Raw genomic sequence first — 17,558 nt, 5'->3', positions numbered from 1 at the left:
GGTGTTTTTGGGGCTGGACTGCAGCAAAGTTGGGGGAAGCTGTTGCACACGCCGGTGTGTGCGGTGTTTTTAAGGAGCTCGTCATGATGCTGCATAACAGAGTGAGAGGCACAGATTACTAAAGAGGCGAACATCCTTTCATCTCATCTGCAAAGCGCTTGAACCGCTTTTGGTATGCAAAATCAGAAGGGAAAATGTATGAGATTTTCTTGCAAAGAAAAAATGAACAGTTTATACAAACTGCACCTATATTGTATATCAGAACTACAGAATATCTATATATCTGTTGCAGAAACCTGACTAGATTTACCAGTCTACCTAAAAACCTGTTAAATTAGACAGTTTCAGCATCCCTTGCATTCTTTAGAAAGTTCCTCAGAGCAGTAAAACCATGACCTCCAGGCGTCATTTGGACGGCCCTGCCCTAACATGTCGATTGAAGAACGTGTGTTAACCTATATATATATATAGATATATGTACATAGACCAGTTCTGACCACCTGTCTCCACTCTGAGGTGCAGCTGCTGCCTCGGAGGCACGAAGGCCTCCACCTGGTCCTTCCTGGTTGTCGTAACGTGGCAAGACAAAGTGCTGCTCGGATGTGTTTAAGCTTGTAGAACTAGTGAAGGGCAGAGAGTGTGTTTGACTTTTGCATCTAAAGTATGAGGCGTGCGTGCGTGCGTGCGTGTGTGTGTGTGTGTGTGTGTGTGTGTGTGTGTGTGTGTGTTTATGTGTCGGTCCAAGGTCTTCTCCACTGTTGTCCTCTGCTCAGTGAGCTGCTGTCAGATCCCGTTTCTTTTTGTGTGCTAGAAAAAAAGTCTTTTTGGCTTCAAGCACAGCATGTGACCCCCCCCCCCCCCCAACACCCCCAACCCCAGTTTCACTACTGACATTGCCGCCAAGCCAGTGCAGTTCTAGAGGCTTGATCAGACCCTCCCCTCCCTTCACAATATGGTTTACTTTCCAGACATTATCTGCCCTCTGTCGGTAGACAGGGCGGATTGCCAAGTGGTGATGACACATATTCCAACATCCCTGGTTAATTTCTAGCCAGGGATGTGTTGCATGTTATCCCCCTCTTCCACCATGTTTTCTTACATTCTCTACTATTAATAAAGGCTGAATGGTTTAAAAAAAAAAGCAGCACAACAAACTTTATCTCTTTAGTTTTTAGTCTTATTTCTGTTTTTCTGCCTGACAACAGACAAAAATATGTTCCAAACAAACTTTACAATGATATATTTTACATTTCTCCTGAACAAATGTGCAGAATTGTGAAAATAAGACCTTCTTTTTGAGTGTATGTGTCTCGTCCCTGCCGGTTTTGGGAATGCATTATTATGCATTAGACTGCTCTCGACCTTCTTCAAACCGGTGCTACAGTCATATCACCGGTTTGTCTGCTCCTCTATGCCTTCTCAAGCTCATCTCGTCTCTCTTCTTCTTTAGATTAATTAAAGAGCCTCTTCCCTTGGCAGAGTTTGGCTCATTAGCCACACAGACCCTCTCTGTACTCTGTGCAAAGTGTGGAGGTGAAGAAAAAACGGCCTCCTTTCGGTTTCTATTTACATCTGTAAGGTTGCACTGAATAAACCCCCCCCCCCTCTTCGCTGTATAAAAGAGTTCAGGACTACATGTAGAGTCGTGATTAGAAAAAGACGAAGTGAATCACAGATGCAATTACTCACTGGCTCACATCAAGTGAAGTCAGCGGTGAAAAGATAAGGAGAAGCCACGAACGCTTAACGCCGAATCCGAAGTGGTTATCAACACACGGATGATGTGGAAGAATAGTTAAGGAGTGTGCAATATAAATCTCAGTTGCCGCTGAGTCAGAAGATCAGTTTAGTAACTGCAGCTGTTAATAAAAAAATTTAAAGTGTGTTTCTAGATGCTGTTTTCTTTTAGTTTTATTGTGAAATCTTCCCTTGTGCATCATCTATCAGAGCTTTTTGGCTGCGTCACCCCAGAATACCCTTCACCTTCACCACAGCTCCTCTTCTTTGATGTGTTAAACATGCATGTGTTGGTGTGTGTGCTGACCTGAGGGGTGCGCATGTGTATGTGTGTGTGTGTGTGTGTGTGTGTGGTGTGTGTGTGTGTGTGTGTGTGTGTGTGTGTGTGTGTGTGTCTGTTCGTCTGTGGGGAGATAGGGGCTGTCTGTGTGAATTATAGATGAGGACATGGGGGCGATGGCCAAGTTAAAAGGGAGGGAGCAGAGACCTCAGAGGAGAGGCTCTGCCAGATTTACTGGCCCGGACCCCCAGGTCGGACCAACACACACCACGAACGCAGTCTGAGCAAACCACTGCAGCTTCAGCAGCCATGTCATGACCTTAAATCATCCCATTCCCCGTTGTTAGTTTCCTTTTTATACACATCTGTCATTTTTATTTCAGTGAAATCAGTGTGGGTTTTTAGAAAAATGGGGCTTTATTTCACTTCAGTGTCCCATTAAGAACCCAAGTGACACTAAGGTGATTTAAAGTACAGTGGGATTTTTAAGTAACACAATCATACTTCCTTTTCTTTTCTTTTTTTAGCATTTGGCACCTGCTAGTTTTAGCATTAGCAACTAAGCCTTCAGGTGACATAATACAACTTCTGGCAGCCATGCTCAATGTCCTCAGGAAACTAGGACTATGTAACTACATAAAGCCTGTTTTAGGCCTTTTGTAGTGCTGGAAATTCCTGTTCGTGTCAGTATTGGGTGCTTTGCATAACTTTTAGTTAGCTACGGTCAAAAAAGACTGTACCAAAGACGAGACTGCGTCAGAAATCAAATGATCAAAAATCTATAGAATCATGATTCTAAAGACGAATGCTGGATTATGTCCGATAATGCTCTGCCGTGTGGTGATTTTTGACACTGTGGCCACAATCGGCGTTGCAGGTCACGTGACACGCACTGGCCCAAAAGGACTTTTCCCTTGCACAATCAACCAATCGGACGCCTTGAAATATAACCAGAGTTTGATCCAGTTTCCCGGCTTATTGGATTGTCATTTGTTTGTGGCTCGCTGTACATTACTGCTTCCTTTTCTGAGCTTACTTCCAGCTCTCCCTTTGGCCCTCAGTTATGGTGCCAGATGAGTTTTAAAGTGCCAAAATCAATTCAGAGCTTATGAAGAATTAAACAAATGCACCTACTCTTTCATAATGGGCTGACTGTTGCAACTCTGCATCTTAAAGGCTGTGCATGGTTGAGTGATGATTAGGATTTGGGTTAATTAAACTCCTTCGGTCGATGAGGCAGAATGAAGAGATTGGCAGTAATGCAGAAAGCGGCGCGGCAATAAAACCGAACCAGATAATTTAGAAAATGTCTTTCTGTCATTTCCCCTTTTATCTCCTGTGTTGGCTCATTCCAGCGACGAGGTTTATCAGGCCTTTTAGCACGGGGTCGAGATTAGGATTCATTTCCTGTTTGCCTCGTCTCTGATGATGAAGTCAAATCTGTGGATTAGGTCAGCTTCTGACCTCCTTCCCCTCCTTCCTCTATTGTTGACTCTTCCCTTCCTCCATTTCTGTTTGACCCATTTGGCCTTCGTCCTCCTGGGAGGAACGCGCAGGTCAGGATGAAAAACCCGTACGTCTACTGTGCTCCACCTTTTCCAGGGACTCGAGACAGATTGCTTGTTTGTTCAACCCTGTTTGTGCTTTCCATTAAATCCACCAACCAAGACGCGCTGGTTGGGTTGATGGCTGCCTTGGGTCACTGATAAGATTGTGGAGATGTCATATTATCAGCGTTGGGTCCTGTAAAAGCTGTAATGAATGACTTCGGAGATAAGATAATGGCAGATACTTTCTGTTGAGACAGGCTTTGGAAGGAACAGAGGCTGGTTGCATTTTCTACAGCTTCGCAGAGATGAAAATATAAAAACAGAGATCAAAAAGACCAGACATGTTTTCACTCATTAATCCACTATTCTCCCAATTAGAGTTGCATCAGTTGCAGAGATCACAAGTTCCTGTTATATATGTATATATTTATTATGAGTTTCTATCAGTCAGATTTAAAAGATTTAAAGAACTTTGTTGAGGAAGTATTTGTGTAAGAGAGAAGGGATCATTACTGTGACTGTTGAAAACATGTGGCTTTCTATTCCTGTCATGCTCCTGATATTTTTGGGCTGAGCGGTAACTATACTTCTCTCTCTCTCTCTCTCTCGCTCGTCGTCCTTTGCTTTTCCTGGCTTTAGCTTCTCTGGCTGGCCATGCAGCCTTCCCCCAGAAGAGACATTACTTCCTGTGTGACTGTAGTTTCCTTATTTTTTTTTTCTTTCTGCGCGTGTCTTACTATTTTCTTCCCTCTCCGCACTCCTTGCTTCCCTCAGAGAGTAATTTATGCCTTTGTCTCCTATCGATATGCAGTTGTTTAACAAATTAGAGAGAGAAAAAAAAAACCTTCATAAATGAGTGGAGGAACATAACAAATGCTCATCCTTCCTTTGAAGCTGTTTTGGGGGCTTTTGCTTTAATTTGTCACCTTTTCTATGAATGTAATTCATCAGCCCTTCAAATTAAAAGCTCATCCCAACAGTGGTTTTGCACAGTGTAGTCCACTTAAGGCAAACGGCATGTGTTTAGTTATTGCCAGCCTTTTTACAAAGAAATATGGAGTCATTGAATTGCCAAAAACAAATTATTAATATTGTTATTTTATTTTTTCATATTTTCTCTCCTCCCTTATGAATCCATATATTTTTATGTTATCATAACCATGAGGCATGATGACCAAAGCTACAAAAATAAGACCTAGGTTGTAGTAAACTGTAACGATCCTTTAATGGAAGACTAAAAATACTTTTCTTTCCTCCTCTGTGAATTCCCTTTCCCTCTCTTTTTCACTCCAAGCTTCTCTTCTCTAATAAATCAACCTCCTTCCTGTTTGGAGAATCCCTGTTCTGCGCTCTTTGCGTCCCTCTACTTCACCCTCTATCTCTTTTGTCTCTCCGTCCAACCGCCTGTTTTGGCGCCAGAACCCCCCGATGGTGCTTTCACACTGTTTTAATGTTAACAGGATGCTCTGTGTTCTCCCTCCTTACAGTCCCATAGCAGAACAAACGTGCAAATCTGTCTTTCTTCATGGCCGGCTTAAGCCTTAACTCATCCCCTGGCTCAGCCCCAGTGGACCAATCCAGGAATTTGACAAATCTTAAAAAACAGCTCACTAGTGGAGTCTGTCTAGTTGGCAAACTGAGGACACGTTCACTTGTAATCACTTGTTTGTGAGAAATAACCACTGTGATCACTTTTTAGATTATTATCATCTCTCCAGTTGCCTTGGGAACTCTTACTTTAAAGTTTCTCAGCTTTTCATTTTCTCTTAAGTTTGCAGTTTTAGTTCAGTAGAAGCGTCTGAACATGTTTCACCTGCAGTTTGGAACAATACGATACTTTGGCTTTTTTTAAATTAAATTCCCAGCATTTGCATATTATTAATTGAAAGATTAAAAGAAAATAACAAAAAAAAATCATACATTTGAGGGATATATGATAATACGAACAATGCTAGAGAATAATACAAGTCATTTTAATATAAAACAGCATTTCTAAAAATGACTCGACATAAAATGCATGACACAGCTCAATGAAAATGCAGCAATACGAAAGAGAAAAAGATGTGGAGTTAATGCACATGCACACACACACACACACCGCTGTTGTTTTTGGCTGTGCTGTTATGTACAGAACATCAGCAGCAGCTTAAAAGAGCTACAAGGCCTTCACTGAGGTTTGGATTCACGCTGCTGGCAGACTCCAGGTTACAGAGATAAGCCGCTGTGCGTATGCATGGCTGTGCTGAACATGAGGCCGAGATGACAAAAAAAAAGCCCCTTATTTGATTCTGGACTAGCTAGGCAGGATTGAGAGGTTCGGGTGTAGAGGTGTCGGTGAGTTAAATGGGCTCAGGCTTGTCTCATTTATATAACTTTTACTTCAGTGGTCTCCTAACATGGTTTCCCTCTCTCTTTTCTTGCATCCTTCACGCAGGTCTGAGCAGACTCTCGGCCCTCCTCCGTTTCACCCATCAGTGAAAGCAGCTCTTCAAGTCCGGTAAGCTAATGGAAAAAAAAAAAAACATGCATGTGAAGAGTCGACAGCTGTGCACTTGCTATGCGTCGGGACGCTCAGTACCTATTGTTACTACTAAATAAGCCAGTTGGTAAGATTTTAGGTTTATATAGTTGTGATTAAGGTTAATTTAAAACAGACACAGGGTTTTAATGTTGTAAATTTAATTACAAAGACTATTTAAAACCCATTAAAGTCCACTAATTCCTAATAATTAAAGGACTGATATTATAGACTCCATACTACTCCATCCTCTGGTCCCCATGAATGTCTGCACGGACCAATATTACCATCCACAGCGCCACTCTCTCTCAGCTAAAAACTCTGTATTGACTCAAACATTTTTTAGTCTCTTTTGCTTGAATACTTTGCTTTTCAAGTGCAATGCTTCCTCTCGCACCTAAATATCTTAAAGAATAACATGGAAGTCTGGCCTGCTGCCAGATGGTATACTACACCCCCCCCCCCCCCCCCCCACCCCCCCACCCCCCCCCACCCCCCATGACATTTCACACTCACTTTTCCCATGACTCATAGGGCCCGGGAGTCAGATCTAAGTGGCTGCACTCAGCCAGATGATTAGCTTGGCTGTTGGTGAATGTATAATAGAAGGGGAATTATGCTCACCAACATGTGGGAAGGGGTAAGAGGGCGATTGTTTGGGTTGATGTCATTCGAGATATTTTTGCCCGCCAAAAAAAAGGCCAGTCATTAAGTTGAAACTCCAGTCTCATGTTTTGAGCTCTCGCTGCTCAAATGTGTTTGAGTTACATGGCAGGAAGTGAAATGACAGAGCGAGAGGCTAAAAGTAGATTTGGTGGTAAATGTTGTTTTAGAGAAGTCCTCTGTTTGTGTGTTTGTGTGTGTGTGTGTGCGTGTCTATACTTAGCTCATGTTAACAATGTGTTTGCTCTCAGCCGGAGAATTTCTGGTTTGTGGATGCACTTGGGGTCGACAAGAGTGGGTGTGTTTGTTTGTGTGCGTGTGTGCGGGTTGATTTTATGCAGGGCGTGTGTGTGTAGGTGTGTATATAGGCGCGGGCTGGGAGCTGTCGTCAGTCATCATAATCTCCTCAGCCCATGAAGGATGCGTAAAAATGCAAGATGGCAGGGGAGGGAGGGACCGCTAAAGAGACAGACTGAGGGGAGATTTTTGTGGAGGAACGCAGCGGCGAGCTCGAAGCTGTGTGAAAATGTCACAGTGGCTGCTCTCGACATTCGCTACTCATGGTAACTACACATTTCCTCCCAACTAATGGCTGCCGCTGCTCCCTCAGACATGAAACATCATTTCAAGTGCTCCAAAAGGCACTGAGTGTTTTAGGGCTGCAATTATTTACAGTGACACTTACTCTGCGGATTGCCTAATTACTTCATTTATATTTTTCCAATAACTTTTTTCGTCTGAACAGTCATAGATATTCAATTTACGTTTATGTGCAAAAAGAAAGAGCAGAAAATGTTCATATTTGAGAAGCTGGAACAATCAAATGTTGGTATTCTTGCTTGAAATATGACTCAAACAGTTATTGATTATATAAACTGTTGCTTAATTACATTCCGTCAATTGCCAAATTAATCAATCTTTAAAATGTCTATATTTAATAATCTGTGCCGTCAATATAGTAAAATACATTTTATAAAAATAGAAATTGTCAAAATGTAACAATCTGAAGAAAACAAAATCAATCTTTGGAGTAACTTTCTGACATGGTGACGGGTCACAAGTAGTCATTTCTTTATTTTAGTTGTCATAATTAAAAAGAAGTCGGGAACTAATGTCTTATTGCCTTGGAATAAGCTGGTTCAATGGTTGACTCAGCTATTTTCATCTTATTTTGTGATGAAAGCATCATAGCATCTTTTTCTCTGCAGTAATGTTGGTCATAACTTCCATGGAATTAAGTCAGTGATACATTAGGTTTCCACCATCATCAGCACCAGCAGCATAAAGGCCCTAAAATGTCATCATCAGCCCAACCGACAACCATCTATCAGTGTATTGATGAATTTAAATGGCTCGGCTCCCATTTGTGTCAGTGCAGTTAGGGAGGACCCCCGGGGGCCGTGCCTGCAGGATCTGGTGACCTATTTCAGGATCCATAACATGGTCAAAGCCCGCTCTTCGCTGCCAGCATCCTCTCCTGACCGCCACCAGTGCCCCTCCCCCTCCCCCCGCCCGGGTATTGTGTCACCATGGGAACCGTGGGATGACATCAGCATGGGGCGGGGCCGATGCCTGCCTGGAAACATCTACTCTTCTGATGAGATCGGAGGCTGGGAGTAAAGAGGAGGAAGGCGATGAGAGGAGGGGATAAATCTGAGTGAGGATGCAGAGGAGACACAGCAGTCAGTTTGACTTCAATTCATCCTTAACTTGTCTGGAAGGGGGAACATTGGTTTACAGACTCTGTTTACTCTGGAACACTCACACAAAAAAAAAACATGCAGTAGCATCACTTAATTCAGTCAGTTTAAGACCAAATTTTATTTTATCTACTGTCAATTTCTGTCTCTAATCATGTTTCATGTTTTTCCAGTGGTGGGAAACCGGTCAACATACGTATGAACATCGATCACTACTGATGTTTTTGTGTAATGAACCTGCACTTGAGAAAAAAAAAAACTGCTGAGGTTTTTTTTTTTTACTGCCAGCTGATTGGATGTGGCACAGCGCAGCATCACGGTGTCATGGCAGTGAGAGAGATGATCTTATGGTCAGTGCCTGCAGTAGCTGACGTGTCTGTCAACAGCGTGCTTCGGTGCGTGTTTGAACTTCTAAATTTAAAATACAGAAGCGAGAAAGTGTCAGTGTGGAGTCTGGAGTGTACAATCCACACAACATGGGATTCAGTTGGGATCTAGTCACATACTGTTATCTCAGTGCACCTATAGCGCCTGTATTACGGTACTTAATCTGTAAGGAGTGGAACCAGCCCTGCACCTCATGTGAGCGGGGAGTGTATTTGTGTGTGTGCGCGCGCGCCCTGCTCGTCATGCTGCTGCTCACCATATATACACTGTTCATTCACACTTCACTGGCAGCGCTCATTATGCTTCAGACCCATACATGTATTGCTGAGTCAACGAAACATAATCCGCTCCTGAGGAGGAGGAGGAGGAGGAGGAGGAGGAGGAAGCCACTGGATTCTAGGTTGATTACAGGTCACGTCAACCTTAACTGTCCTACTTTCCTCCTCGGGACTCCTGTTCAGTGTGACACTTTCCCATCATGCACTGCAATGTACTAGCCTATATAGTGACTGTGTTTCTGACCCCATCTTAAATAATGTAGAAGATGAATGTTGATTTTTATATAACATGTTTTATACATGTTCCCATTTACATTTACCACTAAACAGACTTTCCAGTGTATTACAAAGTCACTCCCTTGAAGCCTAGAAATGCATCATGAAGAAGTCGGAGTTCAGTATTTGTCACAAAAACGCAACTGTGATTATTTTCGTTATTGATGATTCTACAGATTATTTTCTTGATGAATCATTTAAAAAGTTTCGCCTATAAAATGTCAGAAATGAGTGAAAACTGCCAGTCACAATTTCCCAACTTCGTCATCATCTCCCTCGATTTGTCCCACCAACAGTGCAGCCCTCAAATATATTCAATTTACCACTAAAACCAGCAAATATTCACATTTGACAAGTTAGAGCTGGTGAATTATGGGGCTTTTTGTCCTTTAAACAGTGAATTGATTATTAAGTTAATCAATTCAGCACTTAATCTTAAGAAGGAGGGACTAATATTTGAATGAAAATAAATATCGCTTTCACACCAGGCTAATATAAATCATGTTTACAAGTCCATTTCTTATCATATGATTGGCTTATTTGCAATGATATTGGAACTGTAGTCCATGTAAACATGCAGATAATTTGGCAGACGTATTAATTAGTTGTGGAGAATGCAAACCGGTGACCTTCTTATTGTCTTGCTGTCTCTAAAGCTGCTTATTTTCCTGGAAATCCCCCCTTAACTAATTAGTTTACCAAATATTCTCATTAAAGCCAATAGGACAGCCAAAATGCTATCACTGCGTGGGCAGAGGAGACAAAAGCTCGTTATTTTCAATCAGCGGAAGGTCATTGAAAACCGTAAATATATGTATGATTAGAACAGATATAAAATCAACTTAGGATATCTACAGCAACATGGCCTTGGATGGTAAAAGTAGGGATAATATTCTACTATAGCCAACTTAGGAGTGAGACCAAATGGATTTTAAGTGCAGGCATGAATGTTTTCAAACAGATACAAACACACATAGAAACACAGCAACACACTCAGGCGCTCACACAGAGGATTAAGGCCAGGTTGGCCTACTGAGACTGGCTGCCAGAGATTCCATCCTCCCTCCTAAATGGATGGTGACATTCCGATGTGAGCGGCGCTCCACGGAGGCGTGATGAGTGACCCAGATTGAGGAGGGGTGGGGGGGGGTGGTGGGGCGCAGACAGGGAGGGAAGTGAGGTTGGATTAGGGATGGGGTGTGGTGGTGTCGGTGGAAAAGAGGGATGCCGGGGCTGGTAGGTAGGGGGATGACGGCACTGAAAGACAAAATAAAGAGGGAAAGGAGAAAAGTCAAGCGAGCCTCAGGCCCGCTGCCACACCCTCTCTTCTTCTCTGGACGAGATCATGCTGGCAGGTTCAATCTAAGACATCAGTCCCGAGACGTGATGGGATTTGACAAGCCTTTTTTGACTCCTAGTGCTGTTGATTTAACCCTTTCAGGATTAGGACACTGTGATGGTTCTCATGCTGAGCACTTGCGGGCTAACTGCTATGTTTCTAGCCTTTTCTTAAAATGTAATACTCAGTCATTGTTTAACAGTTTGGGATTCTACAGAAGGGTTAATTACCTAATTTCTAATTTAATCATGCACATGCAAATTTTGACAGACATGCACTTCGCTGAAGTATTTCTTTTTGCTGCCCGTAAAGTATAAGCCAGCGCTCACATTATCATGTAATTTTAATCCTTAATTGAGTCCCTTACGTCTTAAACCCAAAAACGTCTAAATCTGCCAGTGCTGTAAGAATATTCCAGTTATTAATGCAAATAAAATAGTTTCTTATTTTTTCTTTTTGTGGCAAAAAGAAGGGGTTGACATGGGTAACAAGGGGAAAAAGGGGCGTTCACTGACATGTAATGGGCACATACAGTATACTGTATGTAAACCTTTTCCCTCAGGGTTTTACATATTGATTACATTGCAGTCTTAAGGTAAACCTTTTTTCAAGTATTTTTTTAATTTGGTTATTCATAAATCCTGTTTAGCAACCTGCTTTATTCTTTCCTGTTGACCTGAATACTTTTTCCACCATGTGGAAAACATCACAGGTGTCACTGGTTAAATCCAGCATTAGTGTCGGTGGTTTGGGTTGTTAAGGTTTATTATAGAGCTGAATAGGAGGTTGCTTTTATCTGTTTCACTTCTAAATGGCACCAGAGATCTGTTCCTGTGTGCAAGTAAATGCCACATGAGTCTATAACTAGGTTTTCCTCTCTCATAAAAGCAATATTTCGCTGTACTTTGTCAAATAGCCACAAGGTAAATTGCAGACAGACCCTACAGAGAGTATTAGTAAATTATTAGATTAGATCTTCAGATGAGAGAATAACTGCTGTGGGAAAAAAGCAGGAAAAACAAACAGAATGTTTTCCATCAGTGCAGAATGTCTTATTAAGTCCTGCTGCTTTATTTGGGTGTTGTTATGTCTAGAACGTGTTCGCTGCGCCGTTTATCCTCTTCTCTCTAACACAGCAAGACTGGTAAACAGCTACAAGGAAGCGATGAGAGAGGGCGATGTCGGATCACGTTAACCACACCAGGGTGACGGGGTGCGCCTGGAGAGCAAGGTCTGGAGGGTGAACGCACCAAGATGTCAGGAGTACAAACAACTGCTGAAATAGTTAGATAAAAGCCACGGTTTAATCTAAATGGTTAGAATAGTTATAGCCGAATGGACAAATTGTTGAAATAGATAGCTAGAAATAAGCTCAAAGTTATAGATAAACAGTTGAAATTGCCAGCAAAATGGATAAAAATTAATATGTTAAATCACATCAAGTCAAACGAAAACATTCGGTTAATAACAGCTGATGTTGTTGAAGTTCACCTTGCAGGGCTGTTGGTTTACATCCGACGAACAAAAGGCCGGAAACTACTGGTCTAATACACACCTGTGAAGTCATGCACAAGGCCTTAGACTCTTACACACCACCACCGGGTTTACACAGAGAACCAGAGAACATAGAAGATTGTGAAGGCAGTTTTAGCATTACAATTCTTCATCTAAACTTTTCATTTCTTTGGCATCTGACGGCATTGATTCTCAAGGTTTCTTATACAGCCACTGTAACGTGCCACCAATTGTACCGGCCATCCGTCAGCCACTTTACATTAAAAAAGGTCGTACTTCTTAGGATTTTACAGTCTGCTGGTAGACAAATATAAAAACAAGTCAAATAGTAAATGATTTATTTGCAGTATGTCTGGACCCCTGTGGTGTAATGCATCTGAATTTGTGAGGGAAAAGGTGTTTTTTCTTTTTCTTTCTCTGCAGTTAAGTGCCTTTCTATCAAATGAGAACACGGAGGATTTATGTAAGCAGCCCAGGTTTATGACATCCTTTGTAGGGGACACTGTGTGAAAGCCAAGTGCGGGGCGGCATAATATCGCCAAAACAGCAGCTGAAAGCAGGTCAATGCAATTCTAAACCACCATCAGCACAATCGGGGCTGTCAGCGCACCAGTTTTCTTCCTTAGCAACAGCTGGGACCAGACTCGCCTATGACTGAGCCCTGGGCTGAGATTTTTACTCTCAGACAGTTTGGCCCAGTATCTTTTGAGTGTCAGTAGGTCCTCCTCCTCCTCCTCCCTCTTCTCTTCCATCGTCTTTTTTTCTTCTTCTTCTTTTTTTTTTTTTCCTCTCCTCTCTGATCCTCACATCTTCCCACTGCAGCAGACATTAGCCCCGATCACTAAGAGCCTGTCGTCATGCAGCGCTGCAGGGAAGGAGAGGAGAGAGACTTAGAGAGGAATGAGGACGGGAGAGGAATAGGCTGAAAGAAAGAGGACAAAAAGTAAGAGACAAATAAGGAGGGGTAATCGGCTACTATTTCACGTTGGCTACCACCAGTACATTTCACATAATAATATCATATTGAGTTTAAATTTGAGTTTAAAAGGGAGAGAAGAGAATAAAAAAGCAAGACAAAGGACACGGTCAGAGTTGGTGGTGATAGAAAAGTTGCATGGTTTTTTGAGGAAAGGAAGGATCAGAAACCCGACAGAGGGAGGAAGAAGAAAGAGCCTCGCCGACAATTTGTTATGATGAAATTAACCGCAGCTGCTTGATGATAATGATGCTGTTTAGCTAAGCTGCAAGGCAAGGGGAGGGAGGGCCCCCCTGCTAATCGTGTTTAAAAAGCAACATTATGTGTCCCGTCTGAGGGGGAAATAGGGCCGCTTTTATGAGGCTACATGCTCGATTAGAATGGAGATGGTTTAGTAGTTCACACTTGATTGGGACAAACCTTTTTGTTATTGAAATTAATGGGAGAGAGCTTGTTGCGCTGCAGTGTGGTGCTAATAGGTGCTGCTGTTTGTGGTGTGTGTGTGTATGTGTGTATGTGTATGTGTGTGCGTATGGAGGACTTCTTTTTTTTTTTTTTGGCCTGAATGGGGCGAGCCTGTCAAACCCATCTGCTGGACCCCCTCAAGACCTGTTCTGGTTGCCATGGTAACAACCTCCTTGTCACTGGTGAATGGTTATTAAGGGTGTGTTTCACATGTTTTCTTTACACGTTACAATTTCGGGAGCTGCCTGCGGTCGTGCATGTCATCATTTTTGTTTTGGCGGGGGTTGATGTGTTTTGCCGTTCAGTTCATGTTTTAATTCAGAGAAGCTCACAGTGAGTGTGTGTGTGTGTGTGTGTGTGTGTGTGTGTGTGTGTGTGTGTGTGTGTGTGTGTGTGTTTAGCATGGGTGGGTATCGAATCTCAAACCTTGTCAGCTGCTGATATAAAACCAAAAGCACTGGCTGTCTGTGGGAACTCAACATGCACTGTAAAAGGGGAAAAACAGTCATGCAGATATGTTATCGGCCTCTCCCTCCTGTCTCAGCACGTGGATGCTGAGACAAAGACCGGTTAGAGAAGCAGTGTGGCTCCTGAACCCCTCTGGTGGCTGATTTGTGAACTTCACCCCTACAGGATGCACCATGTATCAGAGTCAGCTTAAATGCTTTAGAGGACTCCATCTTTTTGTTTTGTATTTTTGGCTCATCTCTTCTTATTGCCCTTCATCTCGATTTCTACTCACTTTCCCCGATCTTCTGCTTTCGGATGCCCGATACTCATCTTCCCCTTCTCTTCACCTCCTCCCAACAGGTGACCCATCCCCTCCCCGGTGTCCCAGCAGGCAGGCATGGCAGACGGTCGGCAGCCAGACGAGCACTGGGCCTCCAACGGCCAAGAGAACGGCGAGAATGGCTACTCCGCCTACAGCTCTGGCTACAGGGAGAATGGATACCACGGTGGCGCGGCTGCACATCCTGGAACGACAGGTAGGAAGGTGGACGCGGACGTGTGTTTGCAAGCGGTGCATGTGCATGCCTTACTGGGTCAGTGACATTGATTGGGCTGCCTGCACACACTGCCAGATGGCTGTGGGTAAATGTGATTGGTTCCACAGTGCCAGGAAAGAGAGATCAATTCCCAAAAGGCACTTGAACAGATCAAACTGTTTCACATTTGATTGAGTCGTGAACATGAACAATCTGCTGTAGAAGCACGACCAAAGACTGGAGGACATCGCCGTGGTCCCCAGAGACACTTGGTTATGGGTCTCTCGTGGGTTGAACTACTCGCATAATTAAGCTTCTGGACCTCTCCAGAAGTAGATCAGAAAGCTTCATGAATCTTGGTTTGGAAGCACTCCAGGCTTAGTGTGAAAACATTAATGTTTAATGTTTCTCTTGTAATAAAGCTATTTTAATTCATAGTGGAGGACATTTTAAGATGTTGCCTTCCAGGAACATGCCTGTTTTAAGGATTTTTAACAATTTACAATATGTCAGATTCAGATCAGAAAAACTCTAAATCATGATAAAAGTTACTAAATCTTACTAACACGTTAAAGCATAATATGCATTATATTAGGACCTGTTAATTTCACATAAAAATTCCAATATTCTGACTGATATATGTGCCAAGCGATGGAGTAAGCTTAAAGGAAAGATGGAGAGAAATGGGAAAGGTAGGAAAAGAAGTGGCAGTGGAGTGGAGTGGAGGAGGAATAAAGACAGACAGTCATGTTTTCTTTGTCTTTCGATTGTTTTATTGTCAAATCTGAATATTGAGCTGCCGTAATTTGACTCACAATCAGCACATGTGATGTTTTTCAACACTGTTTTCTACACCATCTGAGGTAAGTTGGTGCTCTATCTGTATTTATCTGCACTGGGGAGTAAGCAGAAAGCCCAACTGGCTACTAATAAAATCCCACAGGAGCCAATGGGATTTGAGCTCTGCATCGACAACTCATCAAACAAACACACACAAAGAGCATTGTTTGGACGTCAAAGGGGGGGGGGGGTGGCACCCACAGAGATAAGGTCAGCTTTGAGTTATTAGTTTTTCATTTCCTTCCTCCCATCCATGTCTTGTCTTCCCGGTGTGTCTATCTCTTCTCTCTCTCTCTCTCTCTCTCTCTCTGTCTCTCTAACTCTCTCTCCCTTCACAGTGGATGACTCAGCCAATTTGCCTCCCTCCCCTCCCCCCTCACCATCCGCTGAGCAGATTGGGCCCGTGGCACAAGGTACACACACTGATAACCACTCCCGACCATCCATCATGAGAGTGTGAATGATGGTGCGAGTGGCAAAAATCTCTCTTAAAAAAAAAAGAAAAAAAAAGACACCAAACACACAGTCGAGAGATCGGTCTCGAGACATGGCCGCCGCTCCTCCTCTTTCTTCTGGTCCCTTAGTGTTTAGTTTTAGGAGTCTCTGTTGCTTTGCATGTCAGCTGATTGTCTTATCACCTCTGAGGAGTCTGCAGCATGTGCCACGCTGTCCTGTCCAATTCGCCCTTTGGTTCCTTTTACCAATATTAGCCTCATATTAGTTTTCTATCCAGTACCGGTGGAGTCAACCCTGGATCCAAGAGCTAAACGGCAACACAAACATCTTTCCTCCCTTTAGGCAATAGCACATAACCTGCCACTGGAGCCCTTCATCTCATTAGTCTGCTTTCCCCTCTCAACATCTCCTCTGTTCTTTTTTTTTTTTTTCTTTCATTTTGTGTATTGATTTTCTCCAGGATTGGCTTTCAGCTCTTTACTCACAGAGAACAGTGCGGCCTGTTTTCTAATCATTTCATTTTTGCACGTGGCATGCAATCACCAAAATGTAGACTCATATTAGACCCACTGCATGGTTTAGGTGTTATTGTACATGAGATATATACGAAATCCTAAGAAAATTTTCCTCATACTTTTAATTTTCTATTAGATATTTTGAAAATAAAAGCCAGGTTAGTTGCATATATGTGAAGCTGTAACTCTTATTTCTAAACCTTAAAGTATCTTTTTTTTTTAATTCAAATTGTTCAATATTTATCTAGGCTAGAAGATGTGCTGATTGCATCCCATACATCTCCATCAGAGCTGAAAGTGTCATGCAACCCATGTAACCCCAGTTTTGTTGTCCTCCATGTGTCATCCATGTGTATCCCTTCCCTGCTCAAAGAAGATAAAATAGAGGTTCTCAGTCAACAGCAAGATGAGGAGGAGGCTCCAGAGGGGCCCAGCCGTTACCAAGAGGAAGTGACATATGAGCAGCCAGGAGACTTGCTCTTAAAGCAGGCAGATTATTTAACAGAGCCCCAGGCTTTGGGCTGCCAGCAAGCCCAGACACCTGAGGTCCTCAATGGAGGAAGTCATCAAGGTGAACACAGCCCGTCACAAAAAGGTGTGTGTGGTTTCATGGGGTTTTGTGCGTGTGCATACAGTTTGTGTGAGGGTACTGAGTAAATGTGAGTCTGTCCATTGCCTATTTTGCATGATCCTCTCGTGCTCTGTTCAGGGGCACACAGACTTTCTGCTCTTGACTTATAAATTGTGATGCAACTCAGGCTTTGCTGCCAACCTTCCTCTGGCTTTGTTGCCCTTAAATCCTTAAGCTTCTGCTTCAAAACCTGAAATTGCCATGTGCAAAATGATGTGACATAGCATTTTGATTTTGTGCTTTTTCATGCAAAACATAACCATTTGCTTTTCATTGGAGCGACATTAGAAAACCTGATCAACCATATTGTAGTTGATCATTTCTGCACTTTTGTATTGCCAGCTACATTGCAAATGCAAATATCACTGTCTAAACTGTCAAGCATTGTAGACTTAAGTGTTGCTAGAATTAGTTGTCTATATTTTCTATGTGGGTTTTGCTGGAAT

At 42.8% G+C, this 17,558-nt stretch overlaps 1 protein-coding gene across 9 annotated transcripts in view; it reads left to right on the top strand.

Moving 5' to 3' along the window:
• Positions 1-17,558, top strand: part of LOC130165247 (microtubule-associated protein 2-like) — a 54,999-nt gene that overhangs the window by 22,270 nt on the left and 15,171 nt on the right. For 6 of the 9 annotated variants that reach the window (XM_056370337.1, XM_056370341.1, XM_056370344.1 and 3 more), the window contains exons 3-6: positions 6,002-6,064; positions 14,495-14,670; positions 15,849-15,923; positions 16,855-17,076. In XM_056370337.1, coding sequence (XP_056226312.1) covers positions 14,532-14,670; positions 15,849-15,923; positions 16,855-17,076 — 436 coding nt within the window. In that variant the 5' untranslated portion in view covers positions 6,002-6,064; positions 14,495-14,531. The remainder of the gene's footprint in view (positions 1-6,001; positions 6,065-14,494; positions 14,671-15,848; positions 15,924-16,854; positions 17,077-17,558) is intronic. The other 3 variants (XM_056370338.1, XM_056370340.1, XM_056370345.1) reach the window with 3 other exon arrangements.

The sequence above is a fragment of the Seriola aureovittata genome, chromosome 24 (genome assembly GCF_021018895.1).
Source record: "Seriola aureovittata isolate HTS-2021-v1 ecotype China chromosome 24, ASM2101889v1, whole genome shotgun sequence".
NCBI lineage: Eukaryota > Metazoa > Chordata > Actinopteri > Carangiformes > Carangidae > Seriola > Seriola aureovittata.
Note: the sequence above shows the minus strand (reverse complement) of the source record. Positions and strands in the feature narration are given on the sequence as shown.